The sequence below is a fragment of the Sander vitreus genome, chromosome 12 (genome assembly GCF_031162955.1).
Source record: "Sander vitreus isolate 19-12246 chromosome 12, sanVit1, whole genome shotgun sequence".
NCBI lineage: Eukaryota > Metazoa > Chordata > Actinopteri > Perciformes > Percidae > Sander > Sander vitreus.
Genome location: NC_135866.1, coordinates 26,784,297 through 26,804,461, shown reverse-complemented (window position 1 = coordinate 26,804,461; position 20,165 = coordinate 26,784,297). Strand labels below are relative to the sequence as shown.

Below are 20,165 nucleotides of genomic sequence, written 5' to 3'. Positions count from 1 at the left end.
AGACATCATCATCAGTACTGTTGATGACATGTTTTTGGGTTAATGAACAACATCTTCCACTATGAGGGGAAAAAGCATGGGGTGAAGATTTAGTCCTCCTGATTGCACTTCATAAATGTCTAATCCTCAGATCATTGTGTAGCACCTTTGGGTTCATTAACAATTTTTTTGCAACAACACACAGGTCCAACTATGTATATCTATATATTTATACAAATCTCACTCCACTATCTCAGTAAATATTTGTGTTTGTGTGTCAGGAGTGATTCTCCATGAGGAACACATCGAGCTGCTGACAGAAGACTTCAAAGAACTGAAAAAAGAGGTAGAGGGAAAAATCCTGCAGGAAGGGACTCTTCAGTTTACTGGTAAGAGAGAGAAGTGTGCGTCCTTGTTCTTTGACACTTCTGTAAGCTCTAACCAAAACTTTCATCTCCGTTGTAAAATTGGTATTGAAAGTATTTTCTTGGTTTAGATTAGGAATATGGTGTACATTGTTAAAGAACACTATAATTTTATGGAATTGTCTTTTTATATATATATAAAAAAAAGACATATATATATATATATATATAAATTTATTTTTATATTTATTTTTTTCCTGTATTTTTGAAGAACATGAAAATATCAACAAATACCCAAAACAGTTTACATGTCCATTGTACAATATCCCGTTTACACGTACAGAAAAACGGAGACATTTCCCTTCGTTTGTGCCCTTTGTTTACACGCAATCTGAGAATTTGCCTCTGAAAACGATTCTTTCTAAAAACTCCGGCCAGAGTGGAGATTTTGGAAAACTTCGTTTGCACGTAAACTGAGACCAACGGAGGTTTAGGCAGACGAGGAAGTGAAAACTGTTTTTTATTTATTGAAAAGGACTGCATTTTTGTAAGAAACAAATTCCGTTATTTGACAGTATTTTGTTGGCGCCCTAGCTGCCGAAATAATAGTTTTTTTTCTTTACAGTGTAGGTTTTGGTGTTCTTTCCCAGTTTATCAAATGTCATACAGTGTGATGAACACGCTCGGGAAAGTTGTCCTAAGAGACTGCAAAAAGAACCACAGTTTAGGGTTGGAGCTCAGGCAATGCAGTCATAATGTGTGCGTATTGTTATTCGTTCAAGGTGGAGTTTTGAAGCCTGGATTTGGTTTCCAAGCTTTCAGTGGCATCGCTCGCCTCACCTGGTTGGTCGAGTTGTTCGGTGAGCTGTCAGTAACTGCAGCAACCATGGAGGAAGACTCTGGTACCAACTATAGCAAGTTGACCGCAAAGCTGCTAACTTCTGACAACAGGTGAGAGAGGGTGCATCTGTTTGCATTATGTCTACCACAGAGATGGAATAAATAGTCCAAAAATCCCATGAAAAGACAAGCCAACAATGTCTTAAGCTTGATTTATGGTCCTGCGGAGGCTCCACGCGGGGCTTTCGCTGTAGCCTACGTAAGTAGCCTAAAGTTTATACTTGTGCGTCGATCTCAGCAGGGCCTCTGTGTGTGTGTGTGTGTGTGTGGTAGAGCGAGTGAGAGAGTGACAGCTATTAGCTTTGGAGCAAGTACCGACTCTAGAGGCATGGTGGGAGAAACAAAGTGTCGCCCCTGTTCTTTCTGACCAAGGTGGGAAATCTTTAGCAGGAAAAGTTAACCCTATCCTTAATTTCATGTTGTTTATGAAGGAGAACCCGGAAATGAGAAGGGGGAAATGCAAAGCTACCCACCCAAGGCCGAGCGATGTGCGTCGCCGCCACGTGTTGGTTGTTAGATTTTTCTACGGCGTAGATTTTACGCAGAAGTATGAATCAAGCTTTAGTCGGCCCCTTAATACTTTGACTTCCCTACTCTGTCCGTGCCTCTCAGTGTCCAGTCAGATGGCTTCCACTGAAGACATAGATCTTTCAAGCTATAGTGCGTAGTTTCAGTCTCCCCCATGACGAATTCTAAGTAATGACGACAAAACCCGGCGCATCCAGATGATACAAGCCTTCCGTAATCGCGCACACCACCCCCACCCCTCCTCCACACAGTTGCTAGTAGCCAAGGAGGACACGGAGGATTAAAAAAAAACATGAACACTTCATTATCTTCACTTGAGTTTCTGCGCGTGAAAGTCGCCGGACGACACCAATTTCTAAACACAGCTATGCTGAGAAACACACAGAGAGTTGTGTGGAGCTGATGGTCTTAATTAGCTTTGTAGCAACTCATTTGGCAATGGCTTGAATGTAACGGACGTCCAATAATATAAAAAAGTTCCGCACTAAAGCTTTAAAAACACAAATATACTGTTTACGTTTTTTTTTTTTTTTTGTGTAAAGGCTCAGTGATTCACTAAAACAGCTGGTTACTGTAGTTTTCAACAAATGCTACTTAAACTGGAGTAACAAGATAAGTAGGGATGCTAATTTAGATTTCTTATTTTCTGACCGATAGCCGACCCTCCTTAACCGATCAGTGTACTTATCTGGGATGCTCGAACATAATTTCTGCGTTCACAGACGCCTGCGGACTTGTAGCGGTCACGCAGCCACCATGTTGTGTGCCAGAGATGGGGACTGGAGTTTGAGAGTCGGACTCGAGTCGCACTTAAGTAGCACACACAGTGACTTCAGACTTGACTCGGGATGCGGGACTCATGAACAGTCTTTACTTTTATGAAACTGATGAGCTGACCGTAACACGTGATACGTAACGTATCTGCTGCGCGCGACCACACATGAGAGAGGTCAACAAACGACAAGGCCCAAAACAAAAGAACGGCTTCATGCAAAATATGTGGACTCTAGCTCAGAGACTTGAGCTTCTCTGTTATGTGAAACGTTAATTGTCTGTATTGATCTGAACTATTCATATCTGATTTTGTTTGGCCTTCCTGTCTCTCATAACTACTCACACATACATTAGTCCACACTTCCTCATGTTATCTATATTCTTGTAATTCTTTTTATGCCTTTGTTGTTTTATGTAGCCAACCTTATGCTTGTTATTTTTAATTCAGTGCTTTCTTGTGTTCAATTTGTAGATTTTAGGACTTGTAATTATAATTGCTCATTATAAATTTTTTCTTCTCCTCTTCTTTAGGTGAGATTCCTTCTATGAGCCCCTAGGGGTTTTTCGTAATCTCACCTGCACAATCTTAAAACAAAAAGTTATAATTCTTTTTGTGTTTCTGTTGCCTTGATTTTATTGTGCAAATAAACAAATTCAAATTCCTTGTCGTCGCTTGCAGGTCCGCGCAACCGACACTGTATGTCTGTCATGTGTGTAGGTCTGTCATGTGTGTGTAGGTCTGTCACCTGTGTAGGTCTATCACGTGTGTAGGTCTGTCACCTGTGTAGGTCTGTCACCTGTGTAGGTCTGTCTGGCATACTCTGTGTGTAGGACGGCTGATTTAACTCTGTGTGTGCCGTCCAGCAGAGAGCCACTAACTTAGCTGAAACAAAAAGGAGCTTAGAATTTGCACTAGCAAGTTTACTAGCATTAAAAAAAACTGATTGTTTAGCCTTTTTTTTAATCATGCAACAACATTTTTTAATTACTTTAAAAAAAATTAATAATATTGCCTTTAACTAATAGTATTAATCGGTCAAAGTTCTTATTGTCGTTAACGGTTAATTATTAACATCTCTAGTTTAAAGGCTATGTTCTGTTCCGGTCTCTGGCCTTCCTTGGTTGTCATGACAGTTAATGAGAGCACCAATGTGGAGACAGCAAAATACAGATTTATGAATAATTCAATCATAATCATTTTATCTGTGTCCTGCTAGACCTCTGACGTGGATTGAGGAACGGAGACCGGGCCTCCCCTGGGCCAAGAAAATCAACTTTCACTTTGACTCCTGCACTCTGACCCAGATCCCTCCGGCACCCAGCGGGGCTGTGGGCCTCTTCATGCAGGACCTGATTCAATTCTCTGCCAAGCTGGCAGGCCAAGTGAGTCCAGAGGAGCTCCAGAGGGAGAAAACTAGGATCCTACACTGCTTGCAACTGGCAGAGAGGATACAACAACTTTGCCAAAGTTAAATGGGGACTCTAAAGTACTTCAGTCTATTTCATCACCATGCCCTTACGTTTTTGCATCATAGTATAAGTATTAGGGCTGTCAAAATAACGCGTTAATTTCGATTAATTAATCTGAGAAAAAATAACGTTAAAAAAATTAACGCAGATTAATCCATTCCATATTGACGTTTGCATACAGACGAAAATCTGGTGTCACTGATATGTCTGCTATTCTCTCTGATGCTCTGAAACAGACGTTACAGGAAACACAAACCCCACTGCATGGGACGCTAGTTAACACTATACTCAACAGCAGCTAACGTTAGCCTACCGTTAGCTAGTAGCTGGATTAAACACGGTTACAATGCTGACAGCTAACGCTAAACGATGTAAAGTGTGACTGTGTTTTACTGTAGAGGATTCAACACCGGGATGTAACAATCTGCAGCTGCCGTCGGAGAAACAACACAGCCGGTGAAAACAAACAAACAAAAAAAAAACAAAAAAAAACACAGCCGGTGCGTTCAATGAAACTGGTAAACTACAGCCTCGTAGTGCATTTGAAGTTATTGTAAATGTCCTTTTCCTATCTGGTTGTTTGTTTACTAGTGAAATAACTTCGTTATACATTATTATTAAATCATTTAATGTTGACCATATGGCCTTAGCAATAAACAAGCCGTTCTTTAATGTCACCAACTATTGTTTAGTATCCTTTTTTTCTTTTCTTTTACTTTCTTAAAAAGTATCGGTTCAGGCACCGTTAATTATGTATGCGATTAATTTCGATTATTAATCAGAGTATGTAATTAATTAGATTACATTTTTTAATCGATTGACAGCCCTAATAAGTATCATTTAGTAGTATAGACCTTTTTCACGGCAGACGTGTTGACATGTCATAGTAGGAAGAGCACATGTGTATTCAAAAACCATTAATGATGGCTGCATTCCACTTAGGAGAGACCCTGGTATGGTGCATGCTGACTCACTGAAATAGCTCACTGGGACACTTGATGGAACTGAGCCATCGTTAAGGTTATCAATCTCAGCTGTACTTTTCCTACTATGACAAGTCAACATGTCTGCTGTGAAAAAGGTCCATTATGTCATGAGATTATTCATTAATCATTGAACACATTCTGCTATGATCGACACATATTTAGAGAGTTACATATGGTAAATGGACTGCATTTATATAGCGCTTTTCTAGTTTTAGTGACACATTCACATTCGGAAGCTATTTGGGGTTCAGTATCTTGGCCGAAGACACTTCGACATGTAGATTGCATGGGCCAGGAATCAAACCACCGACCTTCTGATTGGTCGCCGCTCTACCTCCTGAGCCACAGCCGCCCCAGAACATATGGTGCCTGACACACTAAACATAGTTTAGTTATAAATTAAACTACATACACACTACTACCCACATATATACAGGGCTACAAGTAAAGCTGAAATGATTAGACGATCAAACACAGAACAGTTTGGATCGTTTCCATTGTTTAGCTTCGCAAATGGGAGGATTTTTCTGCATCGAGTACTTTTAATACTTTAAGTACATTTTCCTGATGAGACTTGCATAGGTTTATGCAGTAACATTTTTATTGAAGGACTTTTAGTTGTAACAGTATTTTTTTTACAGTGTGGTATAAAGTACTTTTACTTAAGGATCTGAATACTTCTTCCACCACTGGAAATATCATATAGAGCAGTTGTCCGGAATACTCTAATTCTAATACCCAATTGTTAAACATAAGGCAGTTGTTTGATAAAGGTAAATGTAAAATCAGTACACACACACACACACACACACACACACACACCCCTAGTTGTACCATACTGTGTCAGGTGGCTTTGTGTCTCATGTACAATATTAAAGTTATTTGCAGTATATGTCATGTTTCATATGAAGCTTTGAATATTAACCTGTTTAATAAGAACGTTGTGTTAAGGCCTTGGCACATTTTTACAACATGATCCACAACTGGAAAACATCTTTAATGTCAAACCAATATTGTCAAATTTAAAGTGGTCACCGAAGTTTTAGATGTTACACTTCAACATATCTGGGTGAATCCAATACTATATCTAAATCAATTATGGCTGCTCATTGCTGTTTGTTTAGCATTGTTTTTCCAAAGTAAAGTTTTCGTCCTCTGTGTGGAGTCATCCTGATTTGATTGGCTATGAATAAGAAGAAAAATTTAACAATTTAAAACGTTGGAAAAAGCAAAAACAAACTGTGAAAAAAAGGTGTCAACGTCGTAAAAAGGTGTTTTTTTCAAGGTTGACAGGAAGACAACACAAGGGTTAAACTAAAACTTCAAACTAAAAGTATACTTTGGCTGACTCAAAAAAATGTTTTAATCTGCTCAGGAGGGTTTCAGTATTATTGGGTACAAATGGCACTGATTGAGGAATCTGGAACTTTTGTTTTGAGGTTGTGATTGTGAATAAAGCTTTAAGTCATGCATTCAAATAAACTATATTATCAAATTTGGTAAGCTTAGAAAATGTTCTCATTTTTTGCTTTCTTTTTGCAGTAAACCTGGCATCCCTTTCATCTGATTGTCAGGTGCTACTATCCAAATCACCTATTGGTTAATCCTAATGCCAGTGACACTCTGGGGCAAAGCTTCCATGTGACATCCAATAGCCTATATTCACAAGTAATAACGTGATGATGTAGCCCAGGGATTTTTTTTTATAGCACATTTCAGAAACAGGGCAATTCAAAAACATTAAATAACAGTTAAAAACGATTAAAAAAAAACTGTAAAAAAAAAAAAATTAAAAACAGTAGAACTTGTCTAAGTTAAAAAAAAAAAAAAAAAATACAGCTTACTTGCAAACTTCTTTCTGAAAATTCTCAGTAAGAACAAGCATTTAGGTCCCTGAAAAACACGGTGAAATCTTTTTCTTTTTGTAATTTGGGTGAACAGACCTACCTGACAAAGGCAGGATGTGCACTGCCGTATTATAGAAGTTTACCTGGAACTGCTGTGAATATGTGCCCAATGTGTCTTTAGCAAGCTGTCAGTCTTAAAGGTCACGTGGCATGAAAATGTCACTTTATGAGGTTTTTTAACATTAATGTGAGTTCCCCCAGCCTGCCTATGGTCCCCCAGTGGCTAGAAATGGTGATAGGTGTAAACCGAGCCCTGGGTATCCTGCTCTGCCTTTGAGAAAATGAAAGCTCAGATGGGCCGATCTGGAATCTGCTCCTTATGAGGTCATAAGGGGAAAGGTTACCTCCCCTTTATCTGCTTTGCCCGCCCAGAGAATTTGGCCCACCCATGAGAGAGAGACAAGCCATGATGGCTTTCAAACGAGCAAAGTGGCAGTTGGTCAAGGCCACCTTTAACTTCCTTCAAGCTCTGAAGTATCAGCTTGGACAAGTTGATTCAGACCAAAGAGCTCAGAGCGGTTGTTTAGGCGAGGAGCTTGTTTTTCAGGCTGATGTACTTTGACGTTGGTTTCGGCTGCAGCGTATCGAGTCCCACAAATAGTCTTTGAAATACTTCAAAAGTTCTGGCGAGTTTGGGAGGATAATCCAGATTTAGGGCATAGGTGAGGCCGAGGAGAAGGCAGCAGGCTCTGGACACGTTACCCACAGCGGTCAGCACCGGCGTTCCATCGATGACGATGCCCACTGCATCCGGCTTGTGGCAAACGTAGATCCTCATACTCTGTGCTCTAAGTTCCTGATGCACTTTATCCTCTGCTGTTCTCTAGAAAACATGCAAACTGTTGCTGTTACTGCTGTTCACATGCTTTGACCAAAACCAAACACATTTAATGTAATCTAGCTCAGATTTTCCATCTGGGGTTATGTGCGTAACGGTCACGTAAATCTAGGTGTTATACAAGGTCAGTTGTCTCTGGAATTCCAGTTGGGGGACTATTTAGTCTGGATCAACGACAGTTCATTTACCGGATAACTCCGTTTGTTTCGGGGAAACAACAACAAGCTTCGAGCTAGCAAGCTACACGCTGAAAATGGCAAGTTTTGAAGAATATTTGGATGGTGCAACAGCATTGCTGTGGACGAAGTAACGTTACAAAAGGGCGATACACTGGTAAGAGCATGTATCCAGTTAATTTAAATAGCTCATGTTACTTTACTATGTTAAGTTATTTCATTTAATATTGTATGTGGCATTTTTCTTTTATCGGGGTGCAAATGTTCCACCAAAATGAGTTCCTTCCTAGGCCGTCTTGCATAGTTACTGTTGCTGCAACCAGAGCTTAGTGGTGCCCAGTAGGATTGTCTTTAGTTTAAAGAAATGCAAACAACCCAGAGTGTTTTTTTCCCCCCCTATCTTGCAATGTATGTGTGGAGGGGCCAGACCTTACTCAGCAGCGCTGTGGAGTAAGGTCTGGCAATGCGAGACTAGGGACTATTAGGGTTTTTCATACACGTGCCGGCTTGGGTCAGCTTGGTTTGGCTAGGCACGTCAGGTCCGCTGGTAGACAATAACCTTATTTGTTTTTGTTTTCGTAAAATGTACCTGAATTCACGAATATGTGGGCTAATACGCCAGACATTCCTGTTCTCAAGTCGCAATGTCTGCTGTTGCTATTTAGAAGCCGGCGAGCCTGGGTGGTCATGTATTTCCTATCAATTCTTCATAAAAAACGCTATTCTAATATTATGACAATATAGGAATGTGTAGAACATGTATATTGAAAAGGTCAGGGCAGGAGGGAAACGGCATATACAATGACAAAATAATTAAAAAAATGTCATTTACACCGTTAAATGCTACGGTGGTTCTAGAGTTAATTACATGTTAAGGCCCGGACACACAGAGCCGATTATCAGCCGTCGGACAGTCTGGCGAGGTCAGTGACTCGAGTCTGTTCGGTGTGTTCCGTGCCGTCGTCCTTCATTTTGGCCGATTTGACATGTATAATCGGCGGGGCGGGCACTGCCGGCAGTCAGACTTAAATTACCCATCTGATTGGTAGAGCGCTAACCCGGAAACGGGGAGCGGAATGAGCGTGACTAGAGTCTCTCAAAATCTGACAAATCTTTCAAACTGACCTTTGTCGATCTGAAATGAAGACAGATTCAGCAACTGCGTGGCCTATTTCTCCGCCAGATGTCCCACCTTTTCGGCCGGATGTCCGACACCTTCAACTTCCTTTGTGTTGGCGTTCTAAACTCCGGTGGATTTGTGTGGACTATGGTTAACTGCTCCTCAGATCTCTGCAGGGTAAATCCAGACAGCTAGCTAGACTATCTGTCCAATCTGAGTTTTCTGTTGCACGACTAAAACAACCTTTGAACGTACATGTTCCACCAAAACAAGTTCCTTCCTGAGGCTATTTTGCAGAGGCACCGCCATTGTGCCCAAGACGTTGTGATTAGGGTTGGGCATCACTTCCATTTTAACAATTCTGATTCCAATTCCGATTCTTCCTTTCGACTCCGGTTCTTATAGATTCCCGATTCCGATTCTTTGAGGGGCTGAGTTGAAACGGGTCACATGCTTATTTCACAGATGAGAGGACATTTTTTATTTTGATTCAATGGTGATTTACAGTTTTACCGGGCCTTTTTTTCCCCAACATCAAATAAATCCACACTTTAGAGCGTCGCTTACTGTGCTCCATGGCTGCAACACAATAAGCGCCTGGAAGTATGGTGGCTGCAACGTAAACGAAACTTGCGCGTGTTGAAACCGATGATCAGATTCCACACGATTCTAATAAAGAAACGATTCCATTGGAATCGTAATTTTTGAAACGATTCCAAGTTGAAAGCCGTTCTCGATGCCCAATCCTAATTGTGATTGGTTTAAAGAAATGCCAATATCCAGAGAAACGTTTTTCTCCCATCCCGGAATGCTGTGTGGACTAGCCAGACCCTCCTTCGCAGCGCTGTGGAGGAAGGTCTGGCAATGCAAGACTTCAAGAATGCAAGAATTACATGTAAAAAAAACAACCAAGACAGAGCTGTAAAAACTACTTACACAGTAGTCAGAGACAAGCTCCTGCACACTCTCCCCCAGGTACTCGACGAGGCATCTCAGAGTCACGTCCCTCTTCTTCACCACTGAGGCACATGGGTCCTACAGTGAATCATTGGATCTTAAATCAAAACCCAATCTACACCTCCGTTGTCTACGTCACTTCTTCAATAAAAGCTTGTTCCACGCTCTTAGCCCTTATATTTCATGAGACGGCTAAGTGCTGAGAATGACATGCACCACACAACAGTCAACTTGATGAAGAACATCTTTTTCAACAAAAAAAAAAAAAAAAAAAAAACTAAATCTAGGTTCACCCTATTGCTCCGGATGAGTTTACCATTTGATGTTAACTTTTGACTTTGTGGACCTCACCTGTATCAGTTCAGCAAACACACTCTTCATGCGCTGTCCAACAGCTCCTCCCTTTGAGCTGAATAATTCCAGGAGCTTTGGCGTGTACCTGTCCAGCTGCGAGAAAAACGTAGACTCCAGGGGAATAGTGTTGCACCTTCGGAACTCTTCGTTAATCTGAAAGACAGGATTTTGTCAACTACTTATACAGGAGACACACAGAAGGTGTATAAAGAGCCCAGAACTCCGCTGAGAGACGCTTCGGAAGTGCTGCCAGAAGTCCAGCCGACTTTGAATTCCGCCGACTAAGGCTGGGCAATATATCGATATTATATCGACATCGATATATACGAGGCTAGGTATCGTCTTACATTTTGGATATCGTAATATCGTGATATGACACACGTGTTGTCTTTTCCTGGTTTTAAAGGCTGCATTACAGTGAAGTAATGTAATTTTCTGGACATACCGGACTTACTTACTGTTTTATTATTTGCATTTACCCACCTAGTCATGGTATTCACATTATTGGTGATTATTTATCATAACTCTCTTGTGTAAATATTTTGTGAAAGCACCAATAGTGAACCCTTCAATATCGACATTGATGAATTTGGTCAAAAATATCGTGATATTTGATTTTCCCCATATCGCCGAGCTCTACCGCTGACTCTGAATGTTGTTACCGTGTTCCCATCAACACAGCCAACGTTCTTTAAATGAAATTATTGCTTTAACTTTTTTCGAGCACTGGCCCGATAAAGTAACTGGCTGATTGTATTTACTGGCCCGAATACTTAACAGACTTTGGAAAGACTACAGTCGGACACCATCTCACATCTAAAGACAATCATTTCACATCTAACATTAAAGACTGTCATAATATGTAAAGACTGGGGACCTTGCAGTGTCTGCAGTCTTGCAGTCAACTTGTTTTGGTGGAACGTGTGTACGTTCAATGGTTGTTTTAGTCGTGCAACAGAAAACTCAGATTGGACAGATAGTCTAGCTAGCTGTCTGGATTTACCCTGCAGAGATCTGAGGAGCAGTTAACCATAGTCCTCAGAAATCCACTGGAGTTTAAAATTCCAACACAAAGAAAGCGGAAGGTAACGGACATCCGGCCAAAATGAGGTGCATCCGGCGGAATTTCCGGCGGCACCTGAACAATCCCAGAAGTGGAACGTCGTGGATATAGACTACACATGGTAAGACTACAACTAGATTTGTTTTGAAAAATTTAACCAAGCTAGCTAGCTACGTCTAGCGTTAGCTGGTAACTTAAGGGGAAGTTTGCCGATTTTCTGTTCTGCCGGCATAGCTAAGCTGTAGCCCTTTGCTGTTTCCTGTTTGGTGCTGGAGGGAGCGCACCCATTGGTTGTTGACAATGTTCACATGATTTAACTTCACTACCAAGACTTAAAACTTACGATAATTGCGCAAAATCGCAAAAAATACCAGTACTACATGTTGCAGTAGTCTTCGATAAATTTGGGGGTAATTTGAAAGACATTTCAAATATGTTACTTGCAATTTATCAGCTACTTACCATGAAATTTGCAGACCTTTTTAAGTGTTACCGGATATTTGTATTTAAAAACTGTAGTGCTTTCTGATGGTAACTGTTTTTTTGTTTGTTTATTGTGTATTTCCCCATTTGAATCAATAAAATGAAATAATAATAGTAATGATATTTTTCCAAATTAAAGCAAACCTCTTAAAAGCATTAGGGTTTGATACTCAGTCCTAATGAAGAGCCAGTTTGGGCTTGAAAGGTTATAAGTTGTACTTAATAAATATAATTTAGAAATTTAACAGTACTTACTCGAGATAGAGATAATGTTTTAATAATTCCTTCCCAAGCCCTTCTAGGCCAGGGATCTTCAACAGGGGGTCCGGGGCCCCTAGGGGGTCCTCAGAGTTAATGCAAGTTAATGCAAATAACTCCAAATTATTGTTAATTTTTAAAAGAAATTTCAAAAATTAAAGTCTTAACATGAATCCAACAAAATATTAGAGAAACATAACTCCCCACTGATGATAGGCTTACTGGCCTATAGGTAAGGTAGTCACTAAGGCAATCCACAGATACATTTAATCTTAAGGATTCACTGTGCCACATGTATGTTTAACATTAAAACATAAAAAAATCATGGCAACAATTATTAGGCTATTTTAATGGCTTAGTTTTCTATGCAAATAAGGTATGTATAAAGACTTTAAGCCGCCCTAAATGTTATTGTAGGCCCAGTTTAATATGCAACTTCATTTTATACAATACATGTAGTAGGGGGTCCCTGCTCCGTCTCTCTTACAGTTAAGGGGTCCTTGGCTTAAAAAACATTGAAGACCCCTGTTCTAGGCCTCTCCAGTTGAGAGCCACTGCACTGCACTACAATATCTGCATTTCCTAGTGTGTCATGAGCAGGGTTCAAAATTAGCACCATTTACCAGCCAAATGCTGGTAAAATATGCAAGTGGCTGGTAGATTTGCTTCAGTCACCATTTGCTTTCGTCTAGTGGACGAAAAAGTTAATTTTGAACCCTGGTCATGAGGCTCATCCAATCAGTGTATTTACCTGTAATGGATCAAAGAGGGCAGGCCATCTCTCTTTGAATTCTGCCACCTGCATGGACTGGCCGACCACTTCCCGTCTCCTACAGCTGTACGTTCGGGACATCATGTCATTTATCATCAGACCATTGCCCTTTGTCTTGTTTGCAGCAATAAGCTCAAGTCTCATATTCTCCAGGCTGTCCTCTGTTTCACCGGCTGGATGTGGGGGGAGGTAGTTTACCTCAGATTTCCTCGGTTTCTTGATATTTTTGGCAGGTTTCCTGTCGCCGTCCTGCTTGTGTTTTAGTGTATTTATCAGCACTTCAGGGTTTCCGTGTGCTTTAAGTTTGTTCCGATAGTTTCCACATTTGTATTTTAGGCTTTGCTGCCACCCGTAACATCCGTTATGAGAGCCGGGCTCTCTCAAGCACGGATGCTTCTCTATTAGTGACTGTGCAACAGCAGCCCTCTGTGGATCATTGGGATAAGCCGTGTAGGAAAACATGGCCTCCGCCAGGCGCTCCAGAATGTCCGATTTGACACACGGCGATGTCAGCAGGGTTCCATCTTTTAGAAACTTTTCATTGCCTTGCCTCAAAGCCATCTCAGTGTTGTAGGAGAAGGATGGGATGGGAAAGATGGCGGGCCACAGTTTCTGCCTCTCAGTGGCCGGGGGACTGGGGATCACAGTGTCTTGTGAATCCACAGAAAGCGGAACATCTGCAGACGTCACGTCAGATGTGTCGGGGTTGCGTTCCTGAGGGACCGTGGTGATTACTATGCCTGGTGGCACATGCACAACTTTGAGCGTGTCTTTATCTTTCAGGTCTGTTGTAGTGGTTAGTGTGAAGAAGTCATCAAAGTCAGCATCCTTGTACTGAAGTCCTATGTCTGTGGTGATGGAAAAAGCCTGTTTCAACACTTTAATTAAGTCCTCCACAGATGAGGGGATGCCATTTTGAAATGTTATCTTCCTGATATCATGATCGATGATGACTCGAAATCTCACTGCCTGTTTCATATCTGCAAGTAAAGAAAACAAAACGGGAACATTGATGGGGTTAAATGGTTTGTGTTTTTTAAAACTGCTTCCCAATAACAACAACAACTCAGTTTTCCGAGCAGCTCCTTTAACGCAAATCGAAAGATCATGTGGGATACTACTAGCACTTGTCTAAAAAATTATTCGGAAAATATGTTTTTTCACTGATGTGACTGAGCCCTGCACTAGAGCCCGACCGATAAAGGATTTTTAAGGCCAATATCGATACAAATATTTGGTGATTTAAAAATCCGATACTCCGACATATCGACCGATATCTATTTTTTTTTTTTAAAAACGAAACGCGTAACATAAAAAGATTTCCCTAACATTAGTTATTTGTAGATATTTATGAGTCCTCACTAAAATATGATAATGCAGTATAAAAATAAACTTGTTTTACTGTCACAACAGAACAGACAAACATCAAAATATATTAAAGTTCTGATAAATAAAATGTATAAAAATACAAACTTAAGATATGAAACTTAAAGGGTTAAACACGAGTGTTGCCAACAGGGACGTTGTAGAGCGCCCTCTGGTGGACAAACTATGCAACGCCAACACTCACAACATGGTTGAAGGGGGTTTCGTCCGTTTTTATTTTATTTTTTAAATATTCATTTATCGGCCATTATAAATGCAGATACCGATAGTTTGGAAAATGTCTGATATCGGCCGATAATATCGGCCCGCCGATAGATCGGTCGGGCTCTACCCTGCACCTTCCTTTCTTCTTCTGATTTTTAATTGCCGGTTGGCAACCATCTTAAGGTGCATTACCGCCAACTAACTGGAATGGTTTGTGGAACAGTGGGTTAACAGGAAAATTAAAAACTAACCAAAAAACTAAACAAATAAAATTAGGACAGACTAAACTAAATTCTCTCTAACAGCCCCGTTTCCTTTAAATATTTAATCATGTGAACATGCGTTCCCCGTGCTGCATCTCCAAGTACATTTTCTACTGTAAAGCTTATTTTAGCTTCTTCCTTTCCTTTTCATAGCCCCTACACTCCAGCAGCACATGCTGCACAGACTCATGCTGATCACATTGTATACACCTACCAGTTGGGTGTTTATCTATTATTTGGAGTGTCTTCTTTAGTCCAGTAAGTCCTATCCCAAAATGAGTAAAGTTGATCTCTTCCTTTCCATTTCTGCCCGGTCTTCTTCCTGACCCAATATGTTTTTGAATGTTATAGAGATGTCTTCCTGTATCCTTTATAGGGCTGCATGATGTGAGGAAAATATCTAATTGCGATTATTTTGACTGATATTATGATTGCGATATGATCCACGATATTGGAGGGAATTTTATTTGTGTACCATTATTCTTATTTTCCTAGAAAAATATTAAAATAATAATAAAAAAAATAAATAAAAAAAAATGTAAATGATTAGAATTAGAGGTCGACCGATATGGGTTTTCTCAGGCCGATGCCGATCTTTTGAAATCAGGGTCGGCCGATATATGCTGCCGATTATTTTGGCCGATATTTGCTTGTTTTTAACCTCTATTTGAAAGATAAAAGTTAACACTAATAAGTACTTAAGATACAAAATTTCTCAACAAAAACATTTATTGAACACTTGAACACCAATCTGTACTTGTATACTTACATTAAACATGTATAATGTAAAAACATATATTGTATAAATAAACGAAACGGGTAAGAAGAAAGAAAGAAAATAAACTTAACTTTGTCAAATAAACTTTTCAATGAAAACATTAAGTTTAGTGCACTTAGCAGCATTTATCAAACATCTGAGAACAATAAAATAAATTAACCATTTTAACAATAGTAGTGCTGACACACACAGTAGCAACCAGCAGCATTTCTTTGTTTTAGGTCTGAATAAAAATGTATACAGTAACAACACAAAACAATCTTAGTGGATCTTCACTTCTGCTATGGCTACTTAATCATTTTAAATAAAAGAAAGTCTTGAAGTTACTAAGTGAATAAAAAGTTAGCAGCATTAGATAATCTGCTTTAGTGCAATTGACTTAGCAGCGCCATCTCCTCGTTTCTGAGGGAAGGAACATTTGTAAACAACAATACAAAAAGGAATGTGCATAATATTATATTTAGTTTTAATCCCACTTCCAGATCCTGAGTCTTCTTCACCCGAGCCATTCCCCACTGAAAGTTCTTAATACTCCCAGTTTAAGAGCTGCAGGTTGTAGTGCAGGAAACACAACTGCTCTGCATGTTCTCCTGTGAACCTGCTCCTCTTCTTGTCATAGATAATCCCAATCTCACTGAATATTCTCTCGCTGGGAACAGAGGAGGGCGGTGGACAGAGGAATTTTCTTGCAAGTGGTGCAAGAAGGTATAGGCGGGATGCATTCTGTTTCCACCATTCTAGTGGCAGACCAGTCTGTCAATCAGTGGCTCTCGGAGGTACTGATCCAGCTGCTCAGTGATGTGTTGATCATTTTCTTCAGCACGAGTTCCACCATGTGCTCCCAAAATGTTTGCATACATCTGTTCAAGAAGATCAGAGGGACCGGGTTCCTCCTCCTCCTCCTCCTCCTCCGTTTCGGATCTGATTCTTGGTCTCCAGTGGTGGCGGTTTTGCACTGTTCAGACACGATGGCGTGCTCTTCTTTCACCCATTCTTTGGCCTTGCTCAGTGTCTCCACTGCAAAGATTTGACCCTTATAGCGAGGATCCAGCAGCGTCGCCAGCACCAAACATTTGGTCTCCATCTTTGAAAATCTCCTCTCCAAGCTTTGAAACATGGTTTCCCTGAGTGTTTTGATACCCCTCGTAGTGGGACCCTCTGCCTGAAGCACCATCTTCAGCACAGCAATGCTGGGAATGACGCAGGAGATGGATGCATCTGCCTTACTCATCTCAAAAGTGACTTCCTCAATGGGGCCCAGTGTCTCGGACAAATTTGAGACGAGGGCCCACTGGTCTGCAGTTGGGGTTGTAAACTTTCCATGTTCTCCTGCATAGATGTTCAGAGCACGCTTCTGCTCCAGCATCCTCTGCAACAGGTGTGACGTGGAGTTCCAACGGGTGGGAACAGCCTGAATTATGCTGTGCTGGGGGAGGTCAAGTTCTTCTTGAATGTCTCTCAGACGCTGTTTTGCGAGCACAGAGTGGCTGAAGTGTGTAGCACATGTCTTTAACTTGGCGATAATGTCCCCCACTGCTCTCTGACTGCTGATGCCCTCGTTTATCACAAGCTGTAATGTGTGTGCACTGCAGCTGAGATCTGGTATTTCTGCCAATCTGAGGCCTTTAATCATATTAGCACCACTGTCTCGGAGCACAAGCACAACTCTGTTGTGGTTGATGTCCCAATGTTTCAGCATGCTAAGGAGCACCTTGCTGATGTATTCCCCAGTGTGGGAGCCAGACATGGCCTTAACATTTAGTACCACTTGTTTTCTTTCCCATTCACTATTAATGAAATGGCACGTTAGACTTATCAATGACTCCGTCTCCCCAGACCAACAGTCTGTCGTGAACGACAAATGAAGGCCAGCATTCTCTGAGGTGATCAGTGTTTTGATTTTCATCTCCACACCTTTCATTATGTTTTCCAGCATGTCTGTGCGGTAGTATTTTTCAGTCTTGAGGCTACACCGAGGTTCCAGTGTTGCAATCAAACGCAGAAAGCCAACATCCGAGACCACTGTAAATGGCTGGTTGTCTGTAGCAATCATTTCAAGTATTTGTTTATCAATTTATTTTATTTTTTTTACCTCTGGTCAGAATTCTGCCATTTTCTTTGCGAATCGAACATCTGTGCTACAGTAGGCTGACTGAGATTGGCGGAAGCAGCAGCAGCATCTTCTTTTTCTTTTACCGCCTCTTTGTAATCCTGGAGGTGGTTTGCCTTCAGGTGATTCCACAGGTTTGTAGTATTTTTACTTCTACCTTTCTCAGCCCCCATGCTTACCAACTTGCTGCATATATTGCATTTGGCCTTCCCTGGTGTTGGCTGGGTGAAGCTCTGCCATAAGGGGTGGTTTTCTTTTCAGCCATCAGACTTAAATGACTAAAAAAGGGGGAAAATACAAGGTTAAGTTAGTATTTTTGTATAGTATCTTCATCTTCAAGTCATTTTATAGATAGGTATAAAAATAAAAAAAATAAAATGTTATAAATCAGCTAATAATTCAGTGCATTGTAAATGATACAAGGCTAAAAACATTTCTATCATCTTCCCAAAAACTGTCCTGAAACATGTATTTTTGGTTTGTTTTGTTTGTTGACAGATAAAGCCTAGGACAAAACCTAATTATCGCAAAAGGGGGGAAAACAACTTTAGGCCATATGGTCAAAATTAAATGATTTAATAATAATAATAATAATAATAATAATGTAATAACTATAACAATAACGTATTTCACTAGTAAATTGCTGTTGAACGACAAAAACAACCACCATGGCAAAAGGGTATTTTACAATAACTTTGAATGCACCGCACCGTCTGTGTTGTTCTTCAGACAAGTAGACAACGGCAGCTGCACACTGCTTAACATACCGCTGTTGGATCCACTACAGTGAAATAAGTCACACTTTACACTGTTTAGCTGGCAGCATTTTAAATTGTGTTTAATCCAGCTGCTAGCTAACGGTAGGCTAACGTTAGCTGCTGACGAGTGTAATGTTGACTAGCGTCACATGCAGCGATGTTTCTGTTATTCTAACATCCGTTTTCGGAGCATCAGAGAGCAACACAGGCATATCAGTGGCGCCGAAATGAGGCACAGAAATCCGCGTTGCTATTCGGTCCGGTAGATACGGGTCGTTAAGGCACCGGTGCCATATTAGCACCGGATCTACTCTGTACCAACCCTAGCAACGACGCTAGCAAAGCCAGTCCTTCACTAGCCTACGGTGCGGTGGTCTCTTTTAACTACAACTTCTTTCTCTGCATTGAGTTGACAACCCTCTCAAATATAAGACACACAAACAGAACAAATAATAAAAGTCTCAGATCCACTGTCTGTGATTGCAAAATTCTAGCTTAATTATTGTGACATGACAGCATGACAGCTATACATATCCAAAGTAGCCGAATGTCATGTCACCTATTCATGTTTTTTCTCCAAGTTGGCAGTAACATGTCATACGTTTTTCATCAAATATAGAGGACTTATAAGAATTTAATCTTTACCGTTTTCTCCGAGGAACAGCTCCTTCCTCAGGCACTGGATGAGGTCTGCTCACTCTGCTGGTAATTGACTCTAGGGCCAGCATGCGTCGAACACGTGTTCCACAACACCACCACCAGGCTGGCCGCAGATGGGCCTGCCTATTAAACCGGCTTGATATTGGCCGATGCCGATTAGGTAAAAAATGCCAAAAAAAATTGACCGATTAATCAGTCGACCTCTAATTATAATGTGTATTTTTCAAGGATCTGTACAAAACAAAGATTTTTTTTCCTTAGTCTGTAGGATACCATTTGGGTATATGTGCAGTTTAGTGTCCCAAATTATTTTCCAAAAATGATGAGGGTCTTATTTGAGACAGGTTAGGGTAGCACAGGTGGTTTAGCAGGTTCATAATTAATTAAGGACATTGTATGGGGAATTTGGGACACTAAACTGCACGTATACCCCCCCCCCCCCTTGCGATTTCGCTATTGCAGTAGTCCATATTGCGATTTGGATAAAATTGTGATTAATTGTGCAGCCCCAATCATTTATGTCCCAGTATTCTTGCCATTTCATTTTTAATAATTGCTTCGCCCTCAGCTTTACTGAGTGGGATTTTCATGTCCACAAAATCTTTGATTTGAGTTCCCATCTGTTTTTATTTTTTCCGCTTTTACTTTGAAGGCCGTAAATCCTCAACTTCCGAACTTTGGTTTGTATTGACGCAGCCGCGGGAAGCGAAATTACCTTTTCTCAAACACGGCAGAGCCACTGTTCGGTCTGTTCAGTCACCTAGCGAAGTTAAATGCAGTACCTTGAACATGGCATAGACCAGACATGTGACTATAATAACAAGTAAGAGTCACCATAATGTAGAAAAACGTCTTCAAACCTGCTTTGCTGATCAGGAACTCGGACCTCTCATCTTCCAGCATCTTGCGTTGCCGGTTAATCTCTTCTTCATAGTTGGTTATTGTCGTTTCCAGCAGCGCGGATATCTCGTCAACGGCCACAGCGAGCCGCTGATTGATAAAAGTTTTCAGCGACTGAAGTGTAACGTTAGACATTTTTCAGAGGAAAACTGCCATGTAGAAAAACGTGGTAAAGA

General features: G+C 40.7%; 2 protein-coding genes across 6 annotated transcripts in view; one reads left to right on the top strand and one right to left on the bottom strand.

Annotated features, from left to right (window-relative positions):
- Window positions 1–6,501, top strand: part of blvra (biliverdin reductase A) — a 19,222-nt gene extending 12,721 nt beyond the window's left edge. For all 3 annotated transcript variants that reach the window (XM_078264947.1, XM_078264948.1, XM_078264949.1), the window contains exons 5-7: window positions 261–368; window positions 1,127–1,295; window positions 3,764–6,501. In XM_078264947.1, the coding sequence (XP_078121073.1) occupies window positions 261–368; window positions 1,127–1,295; window positions 3,764–4,019 (533 nt within the window). In that variant the 3' untranslated portion in view covers window positions 4,020–6,501. The remainder of the gene's footprint in view (window positions 1–260; window positions 369–1,126; window positions 1,296–3,763) is intronic.
- Window positions 5,614–20,165, bottom strand: LOC144527077 (uncharacterized). 3 transcript variants are annotated; one of them, XM_078264945.1, is made up of 6 exons: window positions 19,950–20,036; window positions 17,851–17,949; window positions 12,910–13,910; window positions 10,352–10,507; window positions 9,980–10,078; window positions 5,614–7,732 (listed from the first exon to the last, which is right to left on the bottom strand). In XM_078264945.1, the coding sequence occupies exons 2-6, from the start codon at window positions 17,909–17,911 to the stop codon at window positions 7,433–7,435; spliced, it is 1,617 nt and encodes a 538-aa protein (XP_078121071.1). In that variant the 5' UTR covers window positions 17,912–17,949; window positions 19,950–20,036; the 3' UTR covers window positions 5,614–7,432. The 3 variants fall into 3 exon arrangements, with proteins under 3 accessions (XP_078121071.1, XP_078121072.1, XP_078121070.1); XM_078264946.1 differs by lacking the exon at window positions 19,950–20,036 and adding an exon at window positions 19,075–19,190; XM_078264944.1 differs by lacking the exon at window positions 17,851–17,949 and having other exon boundaries at window positions 19,950–20,165.

Excerpts from the sequence above, each read along its gene's own strand:
- LOC144527077 (XM_078264944.1), bottom strand. The coding sequence starts at position 20,124 with ATGTCTAACGTTACACTTCAGTCGCTGAAAACTTTTATCAATCAGCGG. Across the intron at positions 10,508-12,909 it reads CCCTCTTTGATCCATTACAG|ATTAACGAAGAGTTCCGAAG; the intron begins GTAAATACACTG and ends CCTGTCTTTCAG. Across the intron at positions 7,733-9,979 it reads AGCTTGTCTCTGACTACTGT|AGAACAGCAGAGGATAAAGT; the intron begins GTAAGTAGTTTT and ends CATGTTTTCTAG.